This window comes from Zea mays, chromosome 1 (assembly GCF_902167145.1).
Source record: "Zea mays cultivar B73 chromosome 1, Zm-B73-REFERENCE-NAM-5.0, whole genome shotgun sequence".
Lineage (NCBI taxonomy): Eukaryota > Viridiplantae > Streptophyta > Magnoliopsida > Poales > Poaceae > Zea > Zea mays.
Window position 1 is genome coordinate 71,657,939 of NC_050096.1, and position 20,228 is coordinate 71,678,166.

The 20,228-nt window shown below is 53.2% G+C and overlaps 1 protein-coding gene and 1 long non-coding RNA gene across 13 annotated transcripts; both read right to left on the reverse strand.

Moving 5' to 3' along the window:
* Nucleotides 1-13,690: 13,690 nt before the first annotated feature.
* Nucleotides 13,691-15,168, reverse strand: LOC109943643 (uncharacterized). The gene is made up of 3 exons (XR_002266690.3): nt 15,037-15,168; nt 14,875-14,929; nt 13,691-14,072 (listed from the first exon to the last, which is right to left on the reverse strand). It is a non-coding gene; the product is annotated as an uncharacterized lncRNA (long non-coding RNA).
* A 464-nt stretch (nt 15,169-15,632) lies between these two features.
* Nucleotides 15,633-19,996, reverse strand: LOC103636186 (uncharacterized). 12 transcript variants are annotated; one of them, XR_002266127.2, is made up of 5 exons: nt 19,852-19,938; nt 18,161-18,216; nt 17,074-17,157; nt 16,451-16,658; nt 15,633-16,179 (listed from the first exon to the last, which is right to left on the reverse strand). XR_002266127.2 is itself a non-coding variant. In XM_020546404.1 (2 exons), the coding sequence occupies exons 1-2, from the start codon at nt 19,896-19,898 to the stop codon at nt 18,190-18,192; spliced, it is 441 nt and encodes a 146-aa protein (XP_020401993.1). In that variant the 5' UTR covers nt 19,899-19,996; the 3' UTR covers nt 17,352-18,189. The 12 variants fall into 12 exon arrangements, 1 of the variants encoding a protein (XP_020401993.1); XR_002266128.3 differs by lacking the exon at nt 18,161-18,216 and having other exon boundaries at nt 19,852-19,870; XR_002266129.2 differs by lacking the exons at nt 18,161-18,216; nt 19,852-19,938 and adding an exon at nt 19,485-19,511.
* Between the last annotated feature and the right edge of the window lie 232 nt (nt 19,997-20,228).

A 20,228-nucleotide genomic window follows, 5' to 3' on the forward strand; every position in this document is an offset into this window, starting at 1 on the left:
GCTAGCTGTGGTCCCCGTTCTAGCGGGGGGGTCACGACCCACAGCTCGAGCAAATCCGCGGGGTGCAGGCCAGGCTTGACGAGGGAGCAGGAGCGCTTGAGCCAATCCGCCGGGACGTCGGGAAGGCATGGGCGGGCCAACCTCCGGCCGGAGAAATACGTCATCTACCCCAGGGCTTCCAGCACCGCATCACCGACGATGTCAGGGTCAGGCCACCACTCGCATCCAGTGGGGTCGGCCAGAACCTGGCTGCAGCAGCAATGCTCCTCCGCGCGATGCCGGAGCCATCAACCACCGAGGGGCGGCGAATCCAGGGAGAGCTCAAGAATCTCCTGGAAGGCGCCGCGGTCCAGCGGGCCGAGAGCTCCGCCTCCCGAAGGCAGGGGTACCCCTCGGAACATCATGCCGCGACTTCCCGATTCATGCGGGAAGCCTCGGTCTACACCGGGCGCACGCGCAACACAGCGCCTGCGGCCCCGGGTCGCCTCAGCAACGAGCACCATCACCGCGACCGTCGAGCCCACCTTGACGAGAGGGTGCGCCGAGGCTACCACCCCAGGCGTGGGGGACGCTACGACAGCGGGGAGGATCGGAGTCCCTCGCCCGAACCACCCGGTCCGCAGGCCTTCAGCCGGGCCATACGACGGGCGCCGTTCCCGACCCGGTTCCGACCCCCGACTACTATCACGAAGTACTCGGGGGAGACGAGACCGGAACTGTGGCTCGCGGACTACCGTCTGGCCCGCCAACTGGGTGGAACGGACGATGACAACCTCATCATCTGCAACCTCCCCCTGTTTCTCTCCGACACTGCTCGCGCCTGGTTGGAGCACCTGCCTCCGGGGCAGATCTCCAACTGGGACGACCTGGTCCAAGCTTTCGCCGGAAATTTCCAGGGCACGTACGTGCGCCCTGGGAATTCTTGGGACCTTCGAAGCTGCCGACAGCAGCCGGGAGAGTCTCTCCGAGACTACATCCGGCGATTCTCGAAGCAGCGCACCGAGCTGCCCAACATCACCGACTCGGATGTCATCGGCGCGTTCCTCGCCGGCACCACTTGTCGCGACCTGGTGAGCAAGCTGGGTCGCAAGACCCCCACCTGGGCGAGCGAGCTGATGGACATTGCCACCAAGTTCGCCTCCGGCCAGGAGGCGGTCGAGGCTATCTTCCGGAAGGACAAGCAGCCCTAGGGCCGCCCTTCGGAAGATGCCCCCGAGGCATCAACTCAGCGCGGCGCCAAGAAGAAGGGCAAGAAGAAGTCGCAAGCGAAACGCGACGCCGTCGACGCGGACCTTGTCGCCGCCGCCGAGTACAAGAACCCTCGAAAACCCCCAGGAGGTGCCAACCTCTTCGACAAGATTCTCAAGGAGCCGTGCCCCTATCACCAGGGGCCCGTCAAGCACACCCTTGAGGAGTGCGTCATGCTTCGGCGCCACTTCCACAGGGCCGGGCCACCCGCGGAGGGTGGCAGGGCCCAGGACGACGACAAGAAGGAAGATCACCAGGCAGGAGAGTTCCCCGAGGTCCGCGACTGCTTCATGATCTACGGTGGGCAAGCGGCGAATGCCTCGGCTCGGCACCGCAAGCAAGAGCGCTGGGAGGTCTGTTCGGTGAAGGTGGCGGCGCCAGTCTACCTAGACTGGTCCGACAAGCCCATCACCTTCGACCAAACCGACCACCCCGACCATGTGCCGGGCCCGGGGAAATACCCGCTCGTCGTCGACCCCATCATCGGCGACGTCAGGCTCACCAAGGTCCTCATGGATGGAGGCAGCAACCTCAACATCATCTACGCCGAGACCCTCGGGCTCCTGCGCGTCGATCTGTCCTCGGTCCGGGCAGGCGCTGCGCCTTTCCATGGGATCATCCCCGGGAAGCGCGTCCAGCCCCTCGGACAACTCGACCTTCCCGTCTGCTTCGGAACACCCTCCAACTTTTGAAGGGAGACCCTGACGTTCGAGGTGGTCGGGTTCCGAGGAACCTACCACGCGGTACTGGGGAGGCCATGCTACGCGAAGTTCATGGCTGTCCCCAACTACACCTACCTGAAGCTCAAGATGCCGGGCCCCAGCGGGGTCATCACCGTCGGCCCCACGTACAAACACGCGTTCGAATGCGACGTGGAGTGCGTGGAGTACGCCGAGGCCCTCGCCGAGTCTGAGGCCCTCATCGCCGACCTGGAGAGCCTCTCTAAGGAGGTGCCAGACGTGAAGCGTCATGCCAGCAACTTTGAGCCAGCCGAGACGGTTAAGTCCGCCCCCCTCGACCTCAGCGGCGACGCCTCCAAGCAGATTCGGATCGGCTCCGAGCTTGGTCCCAAATAGGAAGCAGTGCTCGTCGACTTTCTCCGCGTGAACGTCGACGTCTTCGCGAGGAGTCCCTCGGACATGCCCGGCATACCGAGGGATGTCGCCGAGCACTCGCTGGACATCCGAGCCGGAGCCCGACCCATCAAGCAGCCTCTGCGCCGATTCGACGAAGAGAAGCGCAGAGCCATAGGCGAGGAGATCCACAAGCTAATGGCGGCAGGGTTCATCAAAGAGGTATTCCATCCCGAATGGCTTGCCAACCCTGTGCTTGTGAGAAAGAAAGGGGGGAAATGGCGGATGTGTTTAGACTACACTGGTCTCAACAAAGCATGTCCGAAGGTTCCCTACCCTCTGCCTCGCATCGATCAAATCGTGGATTCCACTGCTGGGTGCGAAACCCTGTCTTTCCTCAATGCCTACTCAGGGTATCACCAAATCAGGATGAAAGAGTCCGACCAGCTCGCGACTTCTTTCATCACACCCTTCGACATGTACTGCTATGTCACCATGCCGTTCGGCTTGAGGAATGCGAGCGCGACGTACCAGCGGTGCATGAATCATGTGTTCGGCGAACACATTGGCCGGACGGTCGAGGCATACGTCGATGACATCGTAGTCAAGACGAGGAAAGCCTCCGACCTCCTTTCCGACCTTGAAGTGACATTCCGATGTCTCAAGGCGAAAGGCGTCAAGCTCAATCCCGAAAAGTGTGTCTTCGGGGTGCCCCGAGGCATGCTCTTGGGTTTCATCGTCTCCGAGCGGGGCATCGAAGCCAACCCGGAGAAGATCGCAGCCATCACTAGCATGGGGCCCATCAAGGACTTGAAAGGCGTATAGAGGGTCATGGGATGTCTCGCGGCTCTGAGCCGCTTCATCTCACGCCTCGGCGAAAGAGGTCTACCTCTGTACCGCCTCCTAAGGAAGGCCGAGTGCTTCACTTGGACCCCTGAGGCCGAGGAAGCCCTCGGGAACCTGAAGGCGCTCCTCACGAAGGCGCCTATCTTGGTGCCCCCAGCTGCCGGAGAAGCCCTCTTGATCTACGTCGCCGCGACCACTCAGGTGGTTAGCGCCGCGATTGTGGTAGAGAGGCAAGAAGAGGGGCATGCATTGCCCGTTTAGAGGCCAGTCTACTTCGTCAGCGAGGTACTGTCCGAAACCAAGATCCGCTACCCGCAAGTTTAGAAGCTGCTATACGCGGTGATCCTGACCCGACGGAAGTTGCGACACTACTTCGAGTCTCATCCGGTAACTATGGTGTCATCCTTCACCCTGGGGGAGATCATCCAGTGCCGGGAGGCCTCGGGTAGGATTGCAAAGTGGGCGGTGGAAATCATGGGCGAAACAATCTCGTTCGCCCCTCGGAAGGCCATCAAGTCCCAGGTCCTGGCGGACTTCGTGGCCGAATGGGTCGACACCCAGCTCCTAACAGCTCCGATCCAACCGGAGCTCTGAACCATGTTCTTCGACGGGTCGCTGATGAAGACAGGAGCCGGCGCAGGCCTACTCTTCGTCTCACCCTCGGGAAGCACCTACGCTACGTGCTACACCTCCATTTCCCGGCATCCAACAATGTGGCTGAGTACGAGGCTCTGGTCAACGGATTGCGGATCGCCATCGAGCTAGGGGTCCGACGCCTCGACGCTCGCTGTGACTCGCAGCTTGTCATCGACCAAGTCATGAAGAACTCCCACTGCCGTGACCCGAAGATGGAGGCCTACTGCGATGAGGTTCGGCGCCTGGAAGACAGGTTCTACGGGCTCGAGCTCAACCACACCGCTCGGCGCTACAACGAGACTGCGGACGAGCTGGATAAAATAGCCTGGGGGTGAACAACGGTTCCCCCGGACGTCTTCTCCCGAGATCTGCATCAGCCCTCCGTCAAGATCGACGGCTCGCCCGAGCCTGAGGCACCCTCGGCCCAGCCCGAGGTACCCTCGGCACAGTCCGAGGCACCCTCGGACCAGCCCGAAGTACCCTCGGCACAGTCCGAGGCACCCTCGGCTCGGCCCGAGGCACCCTCGGTTCGGCCCGAGGTACCCTCGGCCCCCGAGGGCGAGACGCTGCACGTCGGGGGGGGAGCGAAGTGGGGTCACGCCTGATCAAAACTGGCAGACCCCGTACCTGCAATATCTCCACCGAGGAGTGCTACCCTCCGACCGAGCCGAAGCTCGGTGGGTGGCGCGGCGCGCCAAGTCGTTCGACTTGCTGGGAGATGAGAAGGAGCTCTACCACCACAGCCCCTCAGGCATCCTCCAGCGATGCATCTCCATCGCCGAAGGTCAGGAACTCCTGCGAGAGATACACTCGGGGGCTTGCGGCCATCACGCAGCGCCTCGAGCCCTTGTCGGGAATGCTTTCCGACAAGGTTTCTACTGGCCGACGGCGGTGGCCGACGCCACTAGAATTGTCCGCACCTGCGAAGGGTGTCAGTTCTATGCAAGGCAGACCCACCTGCCCGCTCAGGCTCTACAGACGATACCCATCACCTGGCCTTTTGCTGTGTGGGGTCTGGACCTCGTCGGCCCCTTGCAGAAGGCACCCGGGGGCTACACGCACCTGTTGGTCGCCATCGACAAATTCTCCAAGTGGATCGAGGTCCGACCCCTAAACAACATCAGGTCCGAGCAGGCGTTGGCGTTCTTCACCAACATCATCCATCGCTTCGGGGTCCCGAACTCCATCATCACCGACAACGGCACCCAGTTACCGGCAGGAAGTTCCTGGACTTCTGCGAGGATCACCACATCCGAGTGGACTGGGCCGCCGTGGCTCACCCCATGTCAAATGGGCAAGTAGAGCGTGCCAATGGCATGATTCTGCAAGGACTCAAGCCTCGTATCTACAACGACCTCAACAAGTTCGGCAAGCGATGGATGAAGGAACTCCCCTCTTTGGTCTGGAGCCTGAGGACAACACCGAGCCGAGCCACGGGCTTCACGCCGTTCTTTCTGGTCTATGGGGCCGAGGCCATCTTGCCCACAGACTTAGAATACGGTTCCCCGAGGACGAGGGCCTACACCGACCAAAGCAACCAAGCTAGTCAAGAGGACTCGTTGGACCAGCTGGAGGAGGCTCGGGACAAGGCCTTACTACACTCGGCGCGGTACCAGCAGTCCCTGCGACGCTACCACGCCCAAGGGGTCCGGTCCCGAGACCTCCAGGTGGGCGACCTGGTGCTTCGGCTGCGACAAGACGCCCGAGGGCGGCACAAGCTCACGCCCCCTGGGAGGGGCCGTTCGTCATCGCCAAAGTTCTGAAGCCCGGAACATATAAGCTGGCCAACAGTCAAGGCGAGGTCTACGACAACGCCTGGAACATCCAACAGCTACGTCGCTTCTACCCTTAAGATGTTTTCAAGTTGTTCATATACCTCACTCCCACGCAAAGTTTAGTCATCAAGGAAGGGTCGGCCTCGCCTCGGCAAAGCCCGACCCTCCCTCGGGGGCTAAAAGGGGGGAACCCCCTCTGCGTCGAATTTTTTCCTCGAAAAAAGATCCTTTCTGCCAGAATGTCTTTCGTGCTTTTTGACTACTTCGAAAGCGGATCCTGAAAACGACGGAGTACACGTAAGCAGCCAAGGCTGACCGAGCCGAGGGACTCCTACGCCTCCGGGATACGGATACCTCACTCATCACCTTCTGCGATAAGTAACTCACGTTCGGATAAGTGATTCCGCGGACCGAACAAGTCTTCACGTTCGGAAGCTCTTCTGCCGGAGCGATTCTTCGAGCCTTCTCAACTGCGTCGGTGACAGAACCCCATGGACGGGTAAGAGTGCGCGTAAGCGGCAAGGCCGACCGAGCCGAGGGACTCCTACGCCTCCGGGATACGGATACCTCACTCATCACCTTCCGTGAGAAGCAACTCTCGCTCGCACAAACAATTCTGTTACCGACAAAAAAGTCCAGATACTTGAAACAAGAGGAAAAGAGACGCGGCTTTACAACAGGGCGGGGGTGTGTTTTGGCCTCGGCGGCCGCAGAAAACACACGCTACAAGATAATCCGATCCTGCAGGCTCGGATCCTGACGGCTAAAGGGAGCAGCAGCGCCCTCGGCGTCGACAACACCTTCGGCGAGGCCCGACCTAGCCTCGGACGGCGACGTGGTCCAAGGGTCTCTGCTCTGAAGGACAACGTCATCACCAAGCCCGGGCCATCGCCGCCAGGGTCTTCTCCGAGAATCTGGCCCGAGCAGGCGGCTCGGCCGGTCACCCCGGGGCCTCGGCCAGCTGTCCTCCAAGGACATCGGCCCGACCCGAGGCCTCGGCAGGTCAATTCCGGCGTCGGTCCCGCTAACGGACGGCCCGACCAGGCTCCGGCCGACCAGGTCTTCTTTTCGAGCCAACTCCGCCTCTGTTCGCGCTGACACCGCAACCCCTGGCCTCGGCTCATCGAAGAGCGGTCGAGGGGTTTCTCTAACTGAGCAAGAGAAGCCTCGGGCAACAAGGCTGACCAAGCCGAGGGACTCCTACGCCTCCGGGATACGAATACCTCACTCGTCACCTTTACACGAGGCGACTCACGCTTGGTGAAGCGGTTCAGACAACCAACAGGCGAGTCTTAGTGCTCAAAAATAAGGAAAAACACGGCTCCGTGCCGAAATTACATACATGTTCTGGCCTCGACAGCCACGATGAACAAAAACACTGGCATTCGAAGTGCCATTACAAACGGAACTCTGGTTCCACCTCCGCAGGTACGAACAACCCCACTCGATGGGGGGGGGCTGCGGAGCAACGGAAGACGACGAACGGCGCGCCGTCGCCCGCTCCGGCAGCGGCGACAACGACGACTTCTGCTCCGGGGGGCAGAACAGCGGCAGCGATGACCTCAGGGCGGATGCCGCTGCCAGGAGGCCGCCACCCGTGCCCAAACTCGTGAGGCAAGGACGGGCAGAAGGCCGTAGAGTTGGAGGTCGGTCCGTGGGCGGCCCTGGCTATCCCGTTGGCGGAAGAACCTCTTCCAGCTGCCGTGGCGGAAGCCAGCGCCGAGAGCGGCTCCGAAGCCACTCGGGTCCGAGAGCCAGGCACGCGGCAGCTGCCGGCGCCACGGACGACAACCGCCCTTCCCCCCGATCACTAAGGGAAGGAGCGGGCCACCGCCCACGCAGGGGCCGACCCCAACTCGGTAGACTCCCCTCCCCAGCCCTGGTGATGAAAATCCTTGAGGCTGAGCGAGGGGCAGAGGCCGCAGACCGGTTCGCTTTCCCCCGCCATCGAACTGGAGGTCACCATATTGGGTGACCGCCGGTGGAGGGGTGCAACCGGGCTGCATGATGAAAATCCTTGAAGCCGAACGATGGCTGAGAGGTACCAACTCCCGCGGAGTTGCGTTCCCCCAACGACAAGGCGAAAAGACGGCGGGTATCCCCCATCCGGGGGCTTGGAAGGTGGAAAGACACGATGCATAAGGAAGCGCGACATGGTCGCCTTCTAAGGGGGTCACCCCCCTTTTAAAGGCGACTCTCCTTACTTGCGTCCTCAGCCGTCGCGGGCTGAGTCTTCTCCAACACGCTCCAAGGCCCTCCTCCTACGACGCGGGGGCTGGGTTCCACACGTCATGCAAGTCGGCTCAAAGCAGAAGAAGCCAAACCGCCGTGCGCGATGCGTGCAACCGCGCAGCGGTTACAAGCGGCTCTCCACTTTTGCCCAGACCAGCGGGCGAAAGGGCAGGCAGCCATGCAGGCGGCATGCAACCGCGCCAAGTGGGTGCACTTCTCCGACCCCCAACACGCCCAGCATGGAGGCCCAGGCCCACGCGTCATGCAACCGGCACGCCGAGTGCTTCGTGCATGCAACTGCACCGCCACTTGCGCCACCACCGCGCCTCCTCGACTGCGGAACCAATACCGCGACTCGAGGCGACCCAGAGCACGACCCAGCAGCGCCAGCCTGGCGCGACGGTCAATGCGACCAAAAATGGGCCGGCAGTAATGGCGGTGGCAGGCGGGCAGGAGCGGCGGTCGCGTCGTCAGCCAAGCCTACGTCCCATCCAGGGGTGACGAGAGAACCCTCTCTCACGGCGTGAAGACAACGCGCCCGTGTTCCGTTCCTCGAACGGCTCGCGCACGCGCAACGGCCGCCCCGCGAACCACTCGCCCCGTCGCATTAACTCCGCGGCGGGACAGGCGGCGCCGCTGGCAGGAGAAGCGGGCGACGCTTCGCCTTCGCCATAATGACCGCGTCAGAAAAGGTACGCTGCGTCGTTCGATTTCACATCCTTTTCCTTTTTTCCTCTTTCTCTCTCTTGCAACAGGGACCGGGAAAGGGGATACCCCGAAAAGGATCCTTCCCCGTGAAGGAACCAGGCTCCGAGCCTCCCTACTGATCAGAGGTTCGAAGGCTGGCCCCTCGGATGGGTTCAACAGCCGCCTCAGAGCGCGTGGGCTCCACACCCACTACTGGTCAGAGGTTCGAAGGCCGGCCCCTCGGAAGGGTTCAACGGCCGCCTCAGGCTACTCGGGCTCCGCGCCCACTACTGATCAGGGGTTCGAAGGCTGGCCCCCGAAGGGTTCACAGCCGCCTCAGACACAGAGCGAGGGATGACCATGGGTACGTTCGATACATAACCAAGGCTCAGGCTGCGCTCCCGAGGTACCCTAGGACATTTCCGAGACCAGCGGGAACGATCTTGTAACGGAATCCCATCAGAGGGAGACATCGAGCCCTCGGACCCCGTCGCCAGGGGACCGGGTCCGGCAGATCACCCGCAGGTACTTTTGGGCGCGCCTCCGGGCCTCTAGCCGACCCCTAACGAATGGGGCACGGACGTCCACTCGGATCACCCGCCTGCAGCTCACCGGAGACACCATGTTCGGCGCCCACCGAGGGCAACATGGCGCTCTCCCCCCTCCTCCTTGCGGAAAGGCGACGCAGGGGCGTATGTAAAAAAGTCGAGTCTGTCCCTGATCGCCCTCACGCCCCGTGCAGAGGCTCGGGGGCTGCTCTCGCAAACCCGACTCCGGCCAAACCGTTGACAGCGTCAACATACCAGCCCGAGAACTTGGGACCCGACCGTACACCCGGGCTACGGCCAGCTCGCATGAGGGAACGACCAGACCAGCCGAAGCATTGCGCGAGGCATTAAGACCTCGGAGGAGTCAAACCACTCCTCCGAGGCCTCGGGGGCTATACCCGGCGGGTGCGCTCGCGCGCACCCACCGGAACAAAACGCAACCGAGAAAGGCTGGTCCCCTTGCAAAAAAGTGCGACGAAAGCCTCCAAGCGAGTGCTAACACTCCCTTCGAGGCTCGGGGGCTACTGTCGAGGACCATAACTAGGGGTACCCTCAAGGCTCCTAATTCTCAGCTGGTAACCCCCATCAGCATAAAGCTGCAAAGGCCTGATGGGTGCGATTAAGTTAGGGATCAGTCCATTCGAGGGACTCGATCACGCCTCGCCCGAGCCTAGCCTCGGACAAGGGCAGCCGACCCCGGAGGATCTCCGTCTCGCCCGAGGCCCCCCTCCAGCGGCGAACATATTTCCGGCTCGCCCGAGGCCCTGTCTTTGCCAATAAGCAACCCTGACCAAATCGCCGCACCGACCGACCAAATCGCAGGAGCATTTAATGCAAAGGTGGCCTGACACCTTTATCCTGACGCGCGCCCTTCAGCCGACAGAGCCGAAGTGACCGCCGTCACTTCGCCGCTCCACTGACCGGCCTGACAAAAAGACAGCGCCGCCTGCGCCGCTCTGACTGCGGTGCCACTTGACAGAGTGAGGCTGACAGGCAGTCAGGCCCGGCCGCAGGCACCATAGGAAGCTCCGCTCCGCCCGACCCAGGGCTCGGACTCGAGCTAAGCCCCGGAAGACGGTGAACTCCGCTCCGCCCGACCTAGGGCTCGGACTCGGGCTCGGGCTAAGCCCCGGAAGACGGCGAACTCCGCTCCGCCCGACCCAGGGCTTGGACTCGGGCTAAGTCCTAGAAGACGACGAAGTCCGCTCCGCCCGACCCAGGGCTCGAACTCGGGCTAAGTCCCAGAAGGCGACGAACTCCGCTCCGCTCGACCCAGGGCTCGGACTCGGGCTAAGTCCCGTAAGACGACGAACTCCGCTCCGCCCGTCCCAGGGCTCGGACTCGGGCTAAGTCCCGGAAGACGACGAACTCCGCTCCGCCCGACCCAGGGCTCGGACTTGGGCTCAGCCCCAGAAGACGACGAACTCTGCTCCGCCCGACCCCAGGGCTCGGACTCCACCCTGGCCTCAGCCGACGGTCTCCGCCTCGCCCGAACCGGGGGCTCGGACTCGACCTCAGCCACGGGAGACAGACTCGACCTCGGCTTCGGAGGAGCTTCCACATCGCCCAACCTAGGGCGCAGACCAGCCACGTCAACAGGAGGCGCCATCATCACCCTACCCCAAGTTGACTCGGGCCACGGGGAACAAGACCGGCGTCCCATATGGCTCGCTCCGCCAGATAGGCAATGATGGCGCCCCACATACTCTGTGACGACGGCGGCTCTCAGCCCCTTACGGAAGCAAGAGGACGTCAGCAAGGACTCAACAGCTCCGACAGCTGTCCCTCCGCCAGGCTTCAGCGCTCCTCCGACGGCCACGACATCACACAAACCGGGTGCCAAAACCTCTCCGGCCGCCATGATGGCGTGTACTTAGGGCGCTAGCTCTCCCCCGCTAGACACGTAGCACTCTGCTACATCCCCCATTGTACACCTGGATCCTCTCCTTACGCGTATAAAAGGAAGGACCAGAGCCCTCTTAGAGAGGGTTGGCCGCGCGGGGACGAGGACGAGACAGGCGCTCGCTTGAAGCCGCTCGCTCCCTCTCCCGCGTGGACGCTTGTAACCCCCTATTGCAAGCGCACCCGACCTGGGCGCGAGACGAACACGAAGGCCGTGGGATTTCCACCTCTCTCACGCCTGTCTCCGGCCACCTCACTTCCCCCTTCGCGCTCGGCCTCGCGTCGACCCATCTGGGCTGGGGCACGCGGCGACATTCACTCGTCGGCTTAGGGACCCCCGGTCTCAAAACGCCGACACTATCGCTCTTTAGGGACGCAAACAGTTCTTTGAGATCGTGACATGGATGTTTTTCCTACAACCCGTCCGTGTGTATTTTCATCCGGGGCGCTTGTCAGGCTTGAAAAACTAGATGTGACGTGACAACAACTGGATCGAGAACTACGTACCAGCGTGAAGAGCGCAAAGTGCTTGAAGCAAGTGTTGAGATGCGCCTCCTCCTTGAGCTTGACGATCATCTGGAAGTGGGAGTGGTATATGTGCGCGTACACCCTGAAGAGGCGCCTGAAGATCGTCTTGACGACGACGTCGCGGAAGTTGGTAGGGAAAGGAGCCCCTGTGTGTAGCCAAGACACACACATGCATGGTCATGCTTAATTAGCTGGTCATGGCGGTCATTGGCCAGCCAAAATTTGAAGAGAAGCAGTATTACCAAGCTGTTGAGGGAAAATGGCCTCGTCGTCCAGCTGGATCTCTATCCAGTCCATGAGGTAGTCCACGTACTTGGGCGCGGACACCTTGATGGGCACCTTGACCTTGGCTCTCCGTCGGCCCACCTGTACTCGTACCTGTGGGGAGATTTGCATTCCCGTCAGAAGTTTTGCTTAGTCTAACAGTATCAGTCGATCAGGCAGTTTGTACGTATACTCGTTTATTGGTTTGAAGAAGAAGAAGAAGAAGAAGAAGAAGAAGAAGAAGAAGAAGAAGAAGAAGAAGAAGAAGAAGAAGAAGAAGAAGAAGAAGAAGAAGAAGAAGAAGAAGAAGAAGAATAGTAGTGTACTTTGGTCCGGCTGCCATGACCGGGCAGGTATGTGGAGTGCAGAACTCCGCCAGCGTGCTGTACAGAACGTTTATGTGGTTGAAGAAGTCAACAGCTGCCATCACACAAAGCAATGCAGGTTAATTAGTAACTGCATTGAGGTGGCGGCTTGTTGTTTGAGACAAGCCCCGAGAGAAAACTGAAACTGGGGAGCAGCCATGATTTACTGTTGACAGCCAGCCACTCGTTGAGGTCCTCCCCGACGGGTAGACGGACAGCCTCTCGCAGGTTGCCGCTGCCGAGAGTGGCGTCAATGTGCCTCCTCAGTTGCGTACCCTGGATATCCAAGAAACCACAAATTAACTCCCACAGCCTGCTGCTACAAGAACCGAGCATAATTGCATAAACATCGAGATGGCGTGCATGTCATAGAGTAGTATTATTATTAGTGGAGGAGAAAACCATCAATGACATGCTTGCAACAAGCTCAATGAATGTGGTTAGATATATAATTCTATCATCCAAAATAATTAATACCTCACATTATATATATATATATATATATATATATATATATATATATATATATATGAAGGGCTTCACAATCCTGTAACGTAGATTCTCAGTCCACTAGTACAAAAAGGCTCAAAGCCTGCGGGGACGATATATTTTTACAGGTGGATTCGGTTATCCACCGACTGTGTTATTTCTAGTGGCGGTTCCTTAAGAAAACCGCCACTAGAAATCGTATTTCTACTAGCGGTTCCTTAAGAAAACCGCCAGTATAAATCTATGATTTGTAGTGGCGGTTTTCTTAAGGAACCGCCACTAGAAATACGATTTCTAGTGGCGGTTTTCTTAAGGAACCGCCACTAGAAATCATTTTTATCCTTAATTTTGCGAGTTTTTCAAACGGCCTCGTATGACAAAACCACCAAAATAAAAGTTGTAGATCTCTAAAAGTTATGAAACTTTGTAGTTGACAACTTTTTTATTTGAACTCATTTCGGTTCTCAAAAATTGAATCTAAGTATGTCAAATTTAAAATTCAAATTTTGCAAACTACCTCGGATGAAAAAAGTGTCAAAATAAAAGTTGTAGAACTTCAAAAGTTATTTATCTTTGTAGTTGACAACTTTTTTATTTGAATTCGTTTAGGGTCTCAAATAAGCAATTTACACTCAAATGGTTGTAATATGTGGAGAAAACAACTACAAATTAGACACAAGACATGTCATAGACGGAGTGGTAGGGGAGGGTACGCGCGAGGGTGAGGTCGACGGTTCGAATACTAACAACCGCGTAGCGCGCGAAAAATGCCGCGACTTGCGACTTCGACGGAGACGGGCGGGGGTGGGGTGGGCCTAATAAAAATAATTTTTTTAACTTTTTTTAAAATATGTTTTATGTTTCCTGGAAACGATTTTCACTGGCGGTTTTATTACGTCGACCGCCAGTGAAAATCGATTTTCACTGGCGGTTTTATTACGCCGACCGCCAGTGAAAATCGATTTTCACTGGCGGTCCTCAGTTACCCGCCTGTAAAAATGATGATTTCTACTGGCCCCTAGCATTGGCGGTTACGAAAAACGCCACTATAAATAGGTTTACAACCGCCACTATAGAACTTCTCTGTACTAGTGGTCTGCCAATAATATTGCCTTTATTCTCCGTTTCTGTTTTTTTTTGTGATGCATACATGGAGTTTAGAGCAGCACACCGCGGTGTGGTCCATTAGGTTAGGGAAGAAGCTAGCTAGCCCTTAGTTGGATCTTGATACAACTCTAATTTAATCCTACTATAGGCCCAGAGCAGCTGACAGCCTACAATCTGGCCGGATGCATGTATGGTCCCCAAGTAAAAAAATCCTACTATATCTCCTAGCAGCTGGCTCCAATTTAACCCCCTAGCTAGCTACTAACAGCTAGCTTTTTCTCTTGGAGTTTTGGCCGGCGTTGCAAGAACCGCAGCTAAATGCGTTCCAAGGAAACAGTCCTCTGGCTTAGAGAGCAACTCTTACGTTCCTGCCTGAAATAAAAGACCATGAATTTGGAGCAAAAGGATTATTACGAGGTGCAATCACAGGCGATTGATCCAATAAGTCACTACTACTTCTCTTACGATAGAAGAAGCTTTGTTCAACAGTAAAGTTCTGGCTAGGTAACAAACCAACACACTCATTACAATCTATAGGCCGTGTTTTAATTTGAAGACTACCTATATACATAGACGTCATTCGGATTGGCCTAGTTTGTGTACTATAATATTGACCTCAGTTCACATGTGTTGAGGTGAATTAGAATGTAACTTAAAAAGTAAGTTACATCTCAATCCACCTTAACACATATACGGATTAAGATCAATATTAGAGTACCCAAACAAAGATTTAAGCGTTTGAATCTCTCTGACAACTCCGAAATCGAACGATCAGGAAGGAAGGCTAGGCTCTTAATCAAGGTTTTAAAATATTCGGTTATAGCAGCCGATACATATATATATCCTGATATAAGCATTTTTATATAGAAGCGAAAAGTTACACTGTTTAGTCCGGTATATCCATGATATTTGCATTTTTTACAAGTGTGCGGGGATAAACCCATTATCCCGCTATTTTAAACGCTGCCCTTAATGCATGCATGCATCGAACGAACTCATGACAGACAACATCATCAAGAATTAATGGATCATCGTCGTTCAGCAAAGCAAAGCTAATCAAGTCGTCTCTCTCTCTCTATATATATATATATACGGGGGCAACCGAACCACGCCAGAGAATGTTAACACCTCACATGTCGACACGCCATGCATTAGGCACAGCTAGCTAGCTTACCTTGTTCCCGGGCGACGACAGGCTCTTCTTCGCCCTGAAGGTCCTCTGGTGGTTCCTGCAAGCGCAGTCCGCCGCCGGGGACAGGAACCATATCAGAACCGGCCGTTCAGGCCGCCGGGAGAGGAAGAGTAGTAAACTAACTAATAAGATCTGCTTGCGTACTTGCTGCCGCCGCCGGAGAAGAAGCTCATCTTGGTCCACCTAGCTAGCTCCGGAACGAACGAAGGACCGTACCTAACCTGACGATGAGCAGAAGCTGAGTAGCTAGCTAGTCGTCGGCACTGCAGTGCACACAGATCACTGCATACTGTGTGTTTACGTATATATAATAATACTATTACATACTGCTGGCTGCGCTGCTGGGCCTTGCCTGGCAAAGCTGCGTGAGCGGTGCGTCTGGATTTCAGTTTCACCGGCCGCGCCGGCGCCGCTAGCTCTTGCGTGCTGCGCTGCGTCGGGGCCAGCCAGCTGCTGCATGTCATCATCCACTACTACAAAACATGTTATATGAGACGGTTAATTTTTAGTTCTTAAGACGCTTATAAAGTGTCCAAATTTGATGGAGTCGTAAAAGATATCCCACATTTAAGATGTTTGTAAACCGTCTTAAAAGATATTATATAAGACAATTTTTAATTTATAACCGTCTGAAAAAGGTATTTGTTTAAGTCATTTTGTCCGATAAACCGTCTTGAATTAGGTTATTATTTAAGACACTACTTCTAAAGAACCGTAGAGAAAACAAACATTATAAGTCATAAAGTATTTATCAAACTGTCTCGAATATCCTACAATAATAGACGATTACAATAGGTACCATTCAATATATCATAAATAAGTATTGTCAAACAAGGCATACATAAGTGTACTCTAAATCTAAACTAAAATACAACTTTTTGCACTAATGTTAAGCCTAACTTTATATGAATTCAAGTCTCCACACTTTTGCGACCACCAAATTTGAATTCCATTCTATGTTTTCTTGTACAACAAATAGGAGAAAACTAGACATAGCATGCAAAAAGCTCCAAGCAGCACGTCGATGACCTCGAAGCTGCCCTTGTGCTTCTCCCAGTTCTTGATCACTCCTACACGCCCGGTGTTCCTCCCGCCGGTCACCATGACCACGTTGCTGACGTCAAACTTGAAGAAGTCCATGATCTTGTTGGTCTCTAGATCGATCTTGATGGTGTCGTTGGCCTTGATGAGCGGGTCGGGGTAGAGGATGGTGCAGCCGTCGTAGGTGTTCAGGTAGGGGATGCCTTTTTGGCCAAACTGAACAGACCTCATCTTGCAGAGCTTGAACTGCACACAAACCAATAGAAAAGCAGTGAGCATTTCACAGGCGTACTATGAAAGGGCATGGGAATTTCCAGCGATGTAACTGTATAGATAGATAGAGGAACATCTATTAATAGTCCTAACGATTGTAGCACATGATATTTTCAATGCAAGTCTTTCATGCACACAACATATATGGACAATATAGCAAGTATAAGGTACACAGATCTACTAATGAAAACAGCAACCTCACACAGCTACCAAGATCATCATGCTCAACTATACACATACACACCTTGAAGCAGGAGATGCGACCAGAGCATCAATAAGGGGTCCTGAATGTCGAGACCCTTTCATAAAGTTTAACCAAGGGGATTCTTGGGGCAAAGCTGTATCTTTTAAAGTCCCAGATGGTACAACATAACCAGGCCATAAATAAGCAGATGTATCGATCAACTTTCTCGAGATACAGGCTTCGATAATAAGATGGAGCATGTTCCCAGCTGAAAAATGGTTAAGTAAAAGTAAGAAAAAATAATAGAACGATGAAGAGTTAAAATGCATTTATTATGAGCAACAGTATACTGAAGCAATAAGGACAAAAAAAATGTTTCGAGAATAGCTAACAAACAATATGATAACAAGGATTGGTTATCATGGGGACTCAACTAGTGGAAGCCATGGAATGCCTTCAAAAATAAACAGATAGTGAAATCCTGCACCCCGTCAAGAGGGGGTTAAAAATGCTAAAACCAAGGACTTATGTGCTTTCTTTATAATATGACCAATCATCTACAGTATTACTCATTCATGCACAAGCTGCTTGTTCAAGTAATGCTCTTTCGTGCACAAGTTGCTTGTTCCAGTTCATGCACATTATTTGATGGACGGACGCAGGCAGCAGCAGTGCCAACTCACCAGTTTGTAATGATTTGATAGTTTGCAGTGGAAATAGCTACGCTGGAACACAAAATTCTTTTAAGAGACCACCACTGCACATCCCTGTCATTGCCCAAAATTTGTGGTTACCTGACTTGCCATAAAGCAAACTTTTGTATATCATTAATACTCTTGAATCACGTGACAACCTGAAAGACATCAAAGTTAATAGCGTTAGGAATAAGTGAAGGTATCCATAGATGCACTTGCAAAATTATGAGTGCACAATTTATATTTACCAAAGAACTCTTCTATGATTTTTTTTCTATTTTGGCTCAAGGATGTGTGCATCTGCACAAACTTGAAAAAGTTATTGGTTTAAAAAGTAACAGGAGAGGACTGTTGGTAGAGATGAAGAATTAGAAGCCCCTCCTAGTTTAGGGCTCCTTTGAAATGTAGGAATTGAAAAACATAGGAATAGGAAAAACGTAGGATTGTATGTGCAAATCAGAGGATTGTAAAACGTAGTAATATTGAGTGGAAGGTTGTTTGGTTGGGGCAAGGAAAAAACGAAGGGTTCATTTTGCATGAATGTCAAGCTTGGATAAAAACAATATCAAATGGGTGCTTTATATGTGTTTTTCTCTATTTAAATTTGGGTAGGACAAGCCATAATGGGCCATTAGTTGCTAGCATTAGCATTCCACTTCTCGTGCTTCGCGTGTAGGAATTTTTCCAAGAGCTCTGAGTGGATGTTAGAAATCCTATGGAATCAACACATAAAGAGATAAAATCCTATGGAATATAATTGGTGCATCATGCCAGCCAAACTATAGGATAGGAAACTTTCCTATTCCAGCATTATTCCTTCAAAATTCCTGTAATCCAAAGAAGCCCTTAAGGTTGTTGCAGCACAGGTCAAGTCACATTTTTTTCCAATTTGTCAATATCTCCAATTGAGGAAAATCCACCTCCAATGTCTACAGCACCCAATAAATCCAGGTCACAAACCTTGCTTTACTATTAAATATCGATGGAGACAGAATGTCAGCCATTCGGATCTGAAATCACCGAAAACAAGTCACGAAACCAACATACGTGGAATGAACATGCTCTAGACTCTGACCTGCCCCCAGTTCCAAAATCATTTATTTGCTACATGGATTTCCAATTGTCAACATCCTGCAACACATGCAAAAGCGAGAGCGCAAAAACATAGATAAGCCAGATGAAGCACCTAAAAGCATAGATAAGCCAGACGAACCATCCACAGATAGAAATCCCAAACCAAACATTATGACAGTTGAACTACCAATTACTTGAGCTAAATGATCTGCAGAACACAGAAATACCAGTCGCACAAGAATTAAAGCTTCGGTCAGAGCATAGCAAGATAAAGCAGAAACACGCTTGATTAAATGAAAGTTGTAGAGCTAGTTGTTTTATTCATAACTTACACAATATTCATCCAAAAATAGTAAACTAAGACTTTTTGGAAAGCTTATAAAGTCCTCTAAAATTTTGGTATTATCATCACCATGAGATTCGACATTTAGAAATGTCAAACAATACTAAACGCAATTTCTGTCCAGATTTGGATAGAATTCGACTACTTACTTCATTAATTCATAACTGGAGTTTTAGAAATCCAAATCAGGTGATCCTAGACTTTTTAGAAAGCTAATAGAATTGTCTACAGTTCATTTATAATCATCTCAAGGTGATTCAATGTGTATCGAAGTCAGTTAATACAAACAAGCATTGCTGTCCAGATTTTGACAGCTTCAAACATCACATTTCAAACAGCCATAACCTGACTTATAGACCACCAAAATTGGTGCTCCAAAATTTGTTGCAAAGCTTAAGAAAAGTACTACAATTCTCCTATAATTACTAAGAGCTGATTCTAAGTTTAACTTGGGCAAACAAGGTTATTTTCGAAATCAGTACAGAATCTGGGCAGATTCTGAGACTGGACTTTGAAAAATCATAACTCCTAAACTACTAAACCTATGGTCATGCAATTTTTACACAACCAAGATAAAGAAGTGAGCTACAACTTTTATATATAACATTTCTACAGAAAACAATGTTTACTTCACTCAACTACCTGGATACTAAAACTGGACACAGTCCAAACAGCCAACATTCAATTTACTCATATATACTTTCTACACTTATCATATGTTTGACACTTTCTAATCGCATATATAGATTTCTGCTATTTTATAGCCATGAATCCATTTACTTCACATAATCTAGTATTTCGAACCTACTTTGACATTATGCAAACAAAGAATCAATTTAAACACATTATGCACACACATATATTCATCCGAGCACATCGACAAAACTAACTGGCTAATTTCTTAAAACACTAACTACCATTTGCATCGCTTCAACACCACCTAATGTAAGCATAATTACCACAATAAAATAGAGGAACATACAATATATCTGGGACAAGCTGAGCGGCAACGATGGAAGATTGAGAGGGGCTGGCGTCGAGCTGCTGGAACCAGGGCAACCGCAGCTAGGGCTGATGGTGGCCATGGGAGCTGCCGAGAGGGAGACACCTTCCTGGTGGCTGGCGAGGTTGGCCGGTGAGGGAGAAGACATGGCACCAACATGACGTGGGAAGGGGAGGGCCCGGTCACCGGACTGCTGCAGGGAGGCACTGCCATGGCGGCTAGAGAACAGCATCGACAGGGGAAAGCCATCATGGGCGAGTTCGGCCATCTTAGGCGAGCGCAGGGGAGGAACAGCTCCTGCAGCAGGCGTCCACGGGAAGGGAGGGAGACGAGGTCGCTGACGTACTGTAGGAAGGAAGAGCGGCGTCCATGGCGGGGAGGGCCGACGGCCATGGGAGAGGGCGCCGTGAGGGAGAGGGGATCGGCTAGGAGGATAGGAAATGGGGCTATGGAGATAGGATAAGGAAGATAAGTTACGTAAGGAAAATGGACATTTGCTTTGATGATTTGGATATGGCTGAAGTTTAAACGTTGGAGAGGATATGTCTCCATCAGATATTTTCCCTATTTTTTCCAAACCATTAACAAAATAAACATGTAGATATTTTAGGGTTCTGAAATCTAGGTCTAAAAGAGGTATGAATAGGTCGAATCAAACAAAACCGGTGACAAAATTTGTACCAGATTTGATTTGATTTAATTTGAAACCTGATAATTCATCCG

Coding starts and splice junctions, on each gene's coding strand:
- LOC103636186 (XM_020546404.1), bottom strand. CDS start 19,898: ATGGCCGTCGGCCCTCCCCGCCATGGACGCCGCTCTTCCTTCCTACAG. Junction 18,217..19,484: donor CAGCTTGTCCCAGATATATT/GTATGTTCCTCT, acceptor CATGTGTTGCAG/GATGTTGACAATTGGAAATC.